Source organism: Sinocyclocheilus anshuiensis, unplaced genomic scaffold (assembly GCF_001515605.1).
Source record: "Sinocyclocheilus anshuiensis isolate Anshui unplaced genomic scaffold, SAMN03320099.WGS_v1.1 scaffold644, whole genome shotgun sequence".
NCBI classification, from domain to species: Eukaryota; Metazoa; Chordata; class Actinopteri; order Cypriniformes; family Cyprinidae; genus Sinocyclocheilus; species Sinocyclocheilus anshuiensis.
This window is the reverse complement of record NW_015557092.1, coordinates 403,602-414,733: the sequence shown is the minus strand read 5'-3', so window position 1 is coordinate 414,733 and position 11,132 is coordinate 403,602. Positions and strand designations below refer to the sequence as shown.

General features: G+C 36.1%; 1 protein-coding gene across 1 annotated transcript in view; it reads left to right on the top strand.

The window, feature by feature from the left end:
* LOC107677340 (ubinuclein-2-like) overlaps positions 1-11,132 on the top strand; it is a 25,541-nt gene that overhangs the window by 12,372 nt on the left and 2,037 nt on the right. Inside the window, exons 7-13 of the mRNA XM_016472219.1 lie at positions 2,032-2,102; positions 2,188-2,424; positions 3,979-4,089; positions 5,107-5,250; positions 5,340-5,390; positions 7,915-9,061; positions 10,169-10,364. Coding sequence (XP_016327705.1) covers positions 2,032-2,102; positions 2,188-2,424; positions 3,979-4,089; positions 5,107-5,250; positions 5,340-5,390; positions 7,915-9,061; positions 10,169-10,364 — 1,957 coding nt within the window. The remainder of the gene's footprint in view (positions 1-2,031; positions 2,103-2,187; positions 2,425-3,978; positions 4,090-5,106; positions 5,251-5,339; positions 5,391-7,914; positions 9,062-10,168; positions 10,365-11,132) is intronic.

Below are 11,132 nucleotides of genomic sequence, written 5' to 3'. Positions count from 1 at the left end.
ATTTCAATATTTTCTCTCGCAGTTATATCATTGGGTAATTATACTGTTTAAATTGCGGACATCAGACAGGGAGCTGCTATTATGCCTGGCATTGAAACTGCTTTTGAATGCACGATTTTAGTTTCACTTTCACTTTCGAGATCACACGTACTTTGTTTATACAATGGAGCGGCAGTACTTACCACACATTTGACAAGATTAGATGTTTGTCAGAGTTGCTCAGGATCTGCAATACGCCATCGTCCTCAGTCATCTCTCCTTTAATCTGTTTATGTGGTAAGTGACATTTTATGTACTGTAATATAACAGGCATTATGTAATGTCCGCAACCCGTAAGTAAACTTCTCACACATTTTATGTTACATTATGGAGCCAGCATAATCTGAAATTATAGTTTGTAAACGGTTATGCAATGCTAATTTGATGCCAACGTGTTGCTAACTTGATGCTGACCTGTTGCATCAGTTGGAAAGCAATAGTTACGTAGATTACTGCATACGGTTTTTGAAAAAATTAATTACCATTCTGAAACATCCTGTTGTAAGCGCATTTGATGAGGTGGTTGGTTGTCGCCTGTCGTCGCCGATTCGGGGTCTGAGTCCGGCTCAAACATGTAAGGCCAGAAAACATTTCCCTCAGCAGTGGCCATCATTACAGGTGTTTCTATTTTTCTATTTGTCATAGCAGGCTACAGCATACATGACCCTGCGCCACTCAGAAAACAACAGGCCAATCAGAAGAGAGGCTCATGAATATTAATTAGACAGACCAAAATCGACCTGTTCAAAGCAGAGCTCCTGAGAAAGGAGCTGTAAAAATATATTTAGATGGTTTTTGGTACTTATACCGCAAATATATATTCTTAAGGACATCAAAACCTAAAATAAAACTCCAGAAAGGTGTATAATATGTGACCTTTAAGAATAATATAATAGCGAGACCAATACTAATATTTATGGCTGTCCTAATTCTTTCACTTTTAAATATTTTCTGTTAGTTTAATTAAATTGCAGTCTTTGTGATGTGATAAACTGTGCCATACAGCAATTTCGGATTTATTCTGATTAATTGTGCAGCCCTGATTTTGATTTTTTTTGTTTTCAGAGTGATTTCAGATTTCAGTATTTTCTTTAAAAAGCATTCTCTCCTGCATTGCACAGACCCGACTAATCAATAATGACTGTTGCAAGTTTTCATGATTGATCTTCAGTAATTTTATGAATGTATAGTTTGTGTGTGTGTGGTCTTTTCTTTCCAGGCAGATTGTGAAGGAGAGAGAGGAGGAGACGAGGTAGAGAGAGGTGTAGGAGGAGCAGACGATCATGATAGAGAGAAAATAGACAGAAAACAGTCAGAGCAGGAGGAGGGAGAGGTTAGAAAGATGGAAAACAGGTGTCTAAAATAGTGTCAGTGAATCAGAAGATGCTGTTTTATACCTCCATAACTATGCTGTCTATTAATACAATGGGTCATTTTAACAGACAGATTTGAAATGCTGCAATATACATGTTTACAAACACAATAGGAACACAATGCAACAGTGTTTTTGATTGAGTCTTCATCTTGAGACAAAAATGCTTAATAGTCTTTAGTCATTTGAGTCTTGAGGCCATTGTTTCAGATCGCTAGTTCGCGTTTTGGTAGCCTATCCTTCCACTGCGGCTGCCATACTGAGACTAGATATGCAAAGGCCCCTCATCCGATTGCAATCCAATTTTTTATTATTATAATTAATTATTATTATTATTAAGACAGTTAACTTAGCCTATAGGATGTATTTTGAATGTCCGGTAGTCCTCAAATAACATTCTAGTCCCATCTCGTCTTGTTAGCGGCATAAATTTCGTCATAGTTTTTATCATCAGATATTAGTTTTAGCTTGTCAACGTCTCATCTTAGTCACTGAAAAATGGTTGGTTAATTAATATTTTTTGTCGTCGTCTTTGTTGACTAAATTAACACTGCAATGCAATTCAACTCAAAAAGTTCAACTGCATTTGAGCTGCTGTTAAACGCTTGTTTTCCTCCCAGGCGTCTCGTCAGTTCGATATGGAGGGCAGGAAGAAGTTTTTCACGCTGGACATGAACAACATCCTGCTGGAGTGAGTTCATTCGGCCGTTGTTTTCGTTTTCGAGTCTCTCTCTGGTGTTCATCGTCTCACTCGTTCTCTCCGTCTCTCTCTGTAGCATCGAGCTGCAGGTGCAGGAGCAGCCCGCGTCGGTGCGCGCCGCTGTCTACTCTCATCTGGAGGCCTTCGTGCCGTGCAATAAAGAGGCTCTGCTGAAGCGACTGAAGAAGCTCAGTCTGAACATCCAGGACGACCGGCTGCGCACGCCGCTGCACAAGCTCAAGCTGGCCGTGTGCAGCGTCATGCCGGAGCAGATTGCGCGATACAACATGGACTGCATGGCCAAAGTCGCCAAGTGAGAACCTGGACTGACATCATTTAATTAAAATAACTACATTTCAGGATTGCGGAGGTTTGAAGAGCTCGGTGTTTTTAGGGATCTCGCTCTTTTTGACCAGTGAATGACCAATGAAATTACTTTTCTGGTTGTTTGTTATATACATTTATATTTTGTTTAGTATACGCTTTTCTCCAAAGCGACTTACAAAAGGAACTGAAAGAGGCACAAAAGCAATTAGTCAAAGAACTAACAATATTCATAATATTTATTTTTAATCCAGAATTTTTTTTTTTCTTTAAACTTTTTTCTTAATTTTTTCTTTAAGTTTTTAATATGCTTAATATAGACATTTATTTATTTTTATTTATATAGATATTGATCTTATTTCATTATTTACAATTTCTACCTAATGAAATATTGTAAAGATTGGCGTAACTAGAAAAATTTATTTAAAAATAATAATTTAAGAATGTAAAATGAATTAATTATAAAAATGCCCATTCGGTTTTAAGATTTTATAAAATTGTATGACTTTTCCAGGTCTAGATATTATATTTTTGAAATGTATTTTCCAGTTGTTTGTGATTTACATTGTTTATGCATTTAGCGGATGCTTTTATCCAAAGAGACTTACAAAACAGGAACAATTAGTCAAAGGACAAACAATATTCATAATATACAATCCCAGGTTTATTAGACCAGTGTTTCCCAACCTTTTTTTAGTCGCGGCACCCTTTGGAAATTTTAACAAACTTGTGGCACCCTACAAAATTAATTTTGTCACAATATTTGAATTTCTAACATCGATATGATAATTTGAAAAGTATAGATATTCGGTACAACAGGGAAGAACTGCAGAATATAATGTCATACAGATATTTTTAATATTATTTAAAAATTTTGTCCATCAATGGTGGCAATCAGTAGGCTAATTTCTAATGAAGAGACCAATTTATATGACAGATTTTAATGTAGGCTTTTAGTCATATGTAAACATTATTTAATTACCATTATAACTAACTAAGGATATTATATAATAGATGCTTTTTTGAACATTTTAGCAATTTAAAAATATTAAAAAAGGATTTTTTACACGGCACCCCTGCTCTCGACAGGTGCCGCGGCACCCCGGTTGGGAAACACTGTATTAGACAACTAGATTAGGAAGCAAGATAGAAAAGAGGAGAAATGAAGAGAAGAATTGTTTTTTTTTACTACATTATTTTAATTTTTATTTTTTTGTACTGAAAATAGATATTTTTGTTGGTCACGATTTCTACCAAATAAAATATTTTAGAGCTTGGCATAACTACAAAAATACATTATAAAAAAGTAATTAGTGAAATATAGAAATTAAAATGAATTAATTATAAAAAATGCCCGTTCAGTTTAAAGGTTTAATGAATTAGCATGAATTGTCAAAGTCTAGAAATCATATTTTTGAAATGAGGCTTCCTCATATATCTAAGTTTTCCAAGACCATGGAAATCCTAGTTTTTCAAAGACAAAAAAAGGAATTGAAGTAAGAAATCTCTTGATTTTTGACTTATTTGAATGCTTGTTTTGCAGGCAGCAGACCGAGGATGGCGACAGAAACGGCTCGGAGGACGACGATGATGAGAAGCCAGGAAAAAGAGTGATGGGCCCCAGGAAGAAATTTGTGTGGGACGACAAACTCAGGTGAGACTCCGAGATCACACACACAGATCAGGAACAGACAGTAATGTGAGACTCAAGATCGTCCTCAGGGAACATCTCCAGACAAACCAGCTGCTCAAGGATTCTCAACCTGTTTGACTCCAAGAAGCTTTTCAAAGACAACGCTGCTTATTTTCCAACTTTTTGATTTAAAGAATCAAGGAGCAGCAATATATTAATGTGATTAGATCAAATTATTAAAGCAAATTAAACTGTCATTCCAGAAGTTTCAAGAATTGAATGTTCTTCAGGATTCATACCAGGGTTATTATCCTTAACTAGAACAAAAACAGTTTGCATTTTCAAGAGTTCTCGTTCTAACTTCAAAATAAAGTACTAAAACTGAAATAAAAAATATAAAACTCAAAATAATATTAAATAGTTTAAATTAATAAAATATAATCTACAATGTTAATAATATAAATAATTGAATATACTTTTATAGTTGAGGGTTGTTTTAGTATTATTAATTTATTTTAATAATACTGAAATTATATGATTATTATTTTTAACTTAATAAAACTAAAATAATCCTATTAATTTTTTTAATTACAATTTCCAAAACATTTTAAAGATTGTATTCTTGAAATCTAGAAATTACACTTAAATTTCCCAGGTTTGTGACAGTTAAAATAAAAGACTTGCAAGTTGTTTATGGAATTAATGTAAGACACTTGACGTCATCTGGAGTTTTTCATTAGTTTTAGCTGATTTTAAAGCTTGTTTTGTCTTACTGTAGTCATCTAGTGCAGTGGCTCTCAAACCTCTCCATGAAGTACCCCCAGCACTGCACATTTCGTATGTCTCCCTCTATCTGACACACCCACTTCAGGTCTTGCAGTCTCCACTAATGAGCTGATGAGTTGAATCAGGTGTGATAGATGAGGGAGACATACAAAATGTGCAGGGCTGGGGGTACTCCAGGACAGGTTTGAGAACCACTGATCTAGTGGTTGAGTAAAGCCGATGTGAGATGCGTCTGTGTGTTTGTTTGCACAGGTCTCTGCTGTGTAATCTGGTTCAGGTGAAGCTGGGCTGTTACGAGCTGGAGGGTCAGAGTTCACTCTCACCTGAAGATTACCTGAAGGTCTTCATGGAGGCGGAGGTCAAACCGCTCTGGCCCAAAGGATGGATGCAGGCCAGGTGGGTTTCTGCACCAGAACTTTGCTGAAGTCTGTGCTGGTAAAGCATGTTGAAGCGTGATTGACTTTCTCTTCCTCTCTGTTTTTCAGGATGTTGTTTAAAGAGAGCCGTGTGGCTCACAGTCACCTCACAGGAAATACGTGAGTATTTTGCCCTTGGTTATTTTTAAACAAAAACAAGTTGTTTTGACCTATTTACTTTGTGCAGTGCTACGTTAAAGGGATAGTTCACCCAAAAATGAAAATTCACTGTTATTTTTCTCACCCTCATGTCATCCAAGATATAGGTGGCTTTTTTTCTTCAGTAGAACAAGAAGATTTTAAGTTGAAACCGTGCTGCTTGGTGATTCATAAAATAGAAGTCAATGGCTGCCGTTACTTTGAGAGTCAAAAACGCAAATACAGGCAACACTAAATTAATACCCATGGATCCTTATGATATTTTTAGCTCTTATGAAGCAAAACGATCAGTCTGTGCAAGAAACTGAACATTATTTACAACAATATTGCCTGTAATCTAAAGCCTCTGACAAACAGGGAAATCTGATTCTTTTTCACTAATTGGTTCTTTCAGAAAATTTGTTTCAATGAACTGGTTCAATTCATAAATTCATTTATACAATCACATAATAATGAAACATATGTGCAGTTATATTAGTAAAGCACCCAATAATGATTTATTGTTTTACATTTCTAAAGCATATAAAGTGAATAAACTAGTCTTCATTAGCTCACCTTTTTACATAAACAAAGAGAAACCATAAAAACACTAATTTGGCCCTTCATTCAAGTGTTCGGTTCACACATGCACATATCAGCGGCTCATTGTTCTTCAGTCCGAGTCGAACCATTTCCTCAGTTCACTGACTGTTGGAGGAACTGGAGCGCTGAATGAGCTTCATCACCTTCATCACAGGATCAGATACGCCACTATTTTGCCGTATTGAGCCGTGAACTGTTTGAGACTATTCAGTCCGATTTGGTGAACTGGTTCAGTTCGCTTCGTAACGTCTCAATTTATGACCCTGGAGCATAAAAGCAGTCATAAGTAGCACGGGTATATTTGTAGCAATAGCCAACAATACATTGTATGGGTCAAAATTATCCATTTTTCTTTTATGACAAAAATCATTAAGTAAATATCATGTTCCATGAAGATATTTAGTAAATTTACTACTGTAAATATATCAAAACGTTGTTTCTGATTAGTACTATGCATTGCTAAGATCTTCATTTGGACAGCTTTAAAGGCGATTTTCTCAATATTTAGATTTTTTTTGCACCCTCAGATTTCAGATTTTCAAATAGTTGTATCTCGGCCAAATATTGTCTTATCCTAGCAAACCATACATCAGTGGAAAGCTTATTTATTGTATATTAGATGATGTATAAATCTTAATTTTAAAAAATTGACCCTTATGACTGGTTTTGTGGTCCAGGGTTACACATATCATCAGAAGCCATGGGTATTGATTTTTTATTTTTTTTATCTTACCTGTATATGCTTTCTTGGCTCTTAAAGTGGCGGCACCCATTGACTTGCGTTATATGAATCACTGAGGACCACCGTTTCAGATAAAAATCTGTACTTTTACTAGGGCTGTCACGATTATGAAATTTGGCTGACGATTAATTGTCTAAAAATAGTCACGGTTATTGCGATTAATTGTCTGTTTTAGGGCTTTGACGATTATTCCGATTATCTCTATTAATTGACGGTTTTTATGGCTTTCATTATATAATTGTGATTAATTTAAGGGTTCAGTAAATAATTATGATGTTATCTTTTAATCTGTTTGAGTTATTATTTTGCAGTGTAAGATTACACTTACAATTAAGATTACAGCCAACACCAGCGCTATGTTTTTCTACACCACTACAGAATATCAATACTGTGTTTGTGGAACTAATGGTCACTCTTTTAAACCCTTTGTTAAACGCAATCCACTAAATACTCACTTCCTCATTACAGAGAAAAACTACATTTGAATAAAAATATATAAGCTATGAAATTAAACTAGCTGACTGTATAATTTAGCAGCAAAAACAATATCTTGGAAAAAAAAAATCTTTGGTGCACATTATACAATTTAAACATGTATATTCTGTTAACTATTTGTATTCTTACAAAATACATTCATGAATAGAAGATGAGTTTCTGTAAACCTAAATTCTGTCCCTCACATTAAGATATGGAATGGCTTCAGATGATATGCTATACAGTGCATGAAAAGCAAACTGGTGCTCTTCTGTTTCTTTTGGTGTATGATTCCCCCTTGTGTCTTATAAAAAGCACAATAATCGCGGTTGTCTGAAACAACCGCGGTTAGATCAAATAATCGCGATTAGACGGTTATTTAATTATCGCGACAGGCCTAACTTTTACTACTAAAGAAAAAGGTCACCTACATATTGAATGGCCTGAAGGTGAGTAAATTAACAGCAAAGTTTCAGTTTTCAGTGAACTATCCCTTTTACTTTTTAATACTTGAGTACAATTTAAAGTTGTACGTTTTTACTTTTACTCAAGTATGTTTTTGGCCAGATACTTTTACTTTTAATTGAGTACAATTTTCACTGAGTATCTGTACTTTTACTTGAGTATATTTTTGAGTACTCTTTACACCTCTGGTCTTGTGATTAAATGGCGCCTTTCTGTTTTCAGAGTAAAGAAAAGGATGTTACCGGCTCCGAAAGCCAAGCCCAAGCCTCAGGACAGCAGTGCGCTCCAGCGACCGTCCATCTCTGTGGACTCCGCACCTTCTCCAGCCGTCCAGCATCCAGTCGTCTCAGTAGACACCACTGCTCGTGCTACTGTGCAGCGAGCACTGTCCCCGCCGGAGCCCATCTGCCTGTCGGACTCTCTGGACGAGGACCTGGCGGCCCCGTCGCTGGACTCCATCTCTCACGCTTTGGCAATGCTGGGCAGCGTCGCCAAAGACCTGGCCCAGTCCAACAGCCCGCCGTCCGCCGAGCTGTCCAAACCGCCCCAGTCACTGCTCGCGAATCCACACCTGTCCAAAAAGAGCGGGAGCACCCCGTCTCCGCCTGCTCCTGCTCCCAGCGTCCTCTCCTCGATGCCCGCGTCTTCAGTCGTTAAAAGTGTGAGCGTCCTGCCGCTGGTTCAGAGACACTCAGTTATTCCCGCTCAGCGACCATCCGTGACTCCGCCCACCAAGATGGGCGTGTCTCAGGTGAAGCCCCGCCCTCCTCCGACAGCGTCGCCTCTTCACGCCCCTCAGAAGATTCTGGCGAGAAAAACGGTAGTCGCCATACCAACAGGCCTCATCAAAACCAGCAATAACAGCTCGGCACGCACGCTTCCCGCCGCTTCCTCACCGTCGCTTTTAAAAGTCAAATCCGTGCAGCCTTTCCATGTGACGCCGCAAGCCAAAAACCACGCTTCGCCCAAACCCGGCTTCATCACGCCCATGCAGGCCACCCTCACCAAGTCGCCTCACAACCCCAGCTCGCCCATCATCAAGCTCACGCCCACCGCCTCGCCCGTCATCACCAGAACGCCCACGTTACCCAGCATGCACCAGCACGCCTCCAATAGCCCGGGCTTCCACACGGGGTTCATTGCCGGTGGTTACAGCGCCCCCGTGGGGCAGAAGAGTTCATCTCAGGGCAACAGCATCTCTGGACTCACCATGACAACCATGCCTGTCACCAAGCAACCGGCCACCAGCGTGTCACCGGTGGCTGGGACGGTCAGTCACAGTCAGCGACACAGACAAGTGGGTGGAGCTACTCAGGGAGTGAAGACAATCACATCTGTGTCCACGGCCACAGCGTCTCCACTCTCACAGGTCTGTCTGCTCATGTGATCCAGGCCTGTTTTTGGCTTTTTAAATATATATTAAATCTTAAAAAATGATTACATTCATTTATTATTATTTTTTAATTTTATACATTTTAATTAAACATTTATTTATTTGTATTTAGTACTTTCAAACTCAAGGCCTATATTTATCACCTAATCTTTTCACCAAGAACATTGTAAAAGTGTCTCTTTCTCAGGAAAGTTGTAATAGCATAATTATAATTTTACTTATAGAAATGTCCTAGTCCGTGGTAACAAAAAAAAATAGAATATCATCTAAATTCAATACCAGAATTGTAATTTACATAATAATTTTTTATATTCTTAAATGTAAATTAAATAATAATTGTAGTAATAGTTTTGGTTTAATTATTATTAAAAGATATTTTAATTTAAGCAATTTAATTACATTTAAATTAGAATTAAAAATAAATTGGAATACAATTAAAATAATTAAATTTTAAAAGAAATTAATTTAAATGTTTAATTTTAAAATTAAAAAGTACTTTTTAATTTTAATTAAAAGTTAATTTTAATATTGTAAATGTAAAAATAATTAATTTAAATTAATTAAAAAATGAATTAAAATAAAAAGATAATTGTTGTTTGGTAAATTTTAGTAGAATACGTGTTTTTTTTTTTGTTTTCTTGTGATATTTTCTAAATGTAATCTTTTTTTTATTTTTATTTTTTTATTTAACATTGAAAATCTTTTATTTTATTATTTTATTTAGGCAGCTGTTTAAAGCTGTTTTTTCCCTTAAAGGAATAGAATTATTCTGTTATTCCCCCTAGAATTATTTTTTAGTTAGTAATGATTTATTTAGTAAGTAATAATTTATGCCTCACATTTTGGAACAGAGCTTACTTAACTTGAACTCCTAAGTATTCCTCAAAATACAAGCCACTACTAAAATGTTGTGTTTTTATTTTATACATTTTTGAGTTATTTTATTAGTTGGCAAATTTGTACAAAAAATACAATTGTTAGACTCCATATTAGGGATGTGTTGCTTTCACACATAACGAGGTCTTTGTAAATGTGTGCTGTGGTCTTTGGCTGTAACAGTGTGATGATGATGGTGTTTTGCAGGTGTCGTCCTCCAGCGCTCTGCTGGGCTCGGCCGGTCCATCTCTGCCGCTGGGCTTCGGGATGCTGGGAGGTCTGGTTCCCGTCTCTCTCCCGTTCCAGTTTCCAAACCTGCTGAATCTTCCTTCCTCTGTGGTTTCCACGGCGAGCACCGGCGCCTCGACCAATCCCAGCAGCTCAGGGTTCAACCTTCCCCAGAGTGAGTCCATGTGATCAATAAATACGGGGTAGTTTAGTATTATTTTTGAAGTCTTAGAAAGGTCAATTCTGTTTACCTTTTCAAATGACCCGTCGTCTTTATCACTGTGATGTTCCTGATACACATTTGTTTCATGAGCCTCTATTAGTGAATGTGCACATGTGTGTATTTATTGAACAGTGAAGAATAACCACTATAACTATCTAACTATAAATCAGATTTTATTGGACTGTCCTGCTTTAAATGATATTAGGCAACAGATGTATTCAGAAATTTCATATATAGACATATTAAAAAATACCATCTAACAAATACCATCCTGAAACGCTTATATACTTTGTATATTATTTTGAGAAAATATTGTTGAATTATTGTATATCACTTCTTTATATATTGAAGTTTTATTGTTATTATGATTATTATACTTTCGGCTACTTTAAAAATATCCTGTGCTGCTAATATGACATTAATAAATGTAGAAAATAATACTTAAAAATGATAAATAAATATTATAAAATAAATTATATTTTTGATGTAAAGTCATTTATATTAATTAATAGTTATTTATATTAATATTTATATATTAATTTATGTATATAAATTTATATTGACAATTACAGTATTTATATAAATTGTTTATTATAGTTATCAACAGTTATCAACAGTTTCTTCAATCTATTGAAGAATCTATTTACAGTGCCTTGCGAAAGTATTCATTTTTTTTCACATTTTATGTTGCTGCCTTGTTAAACTGCTTTTAAATTACTT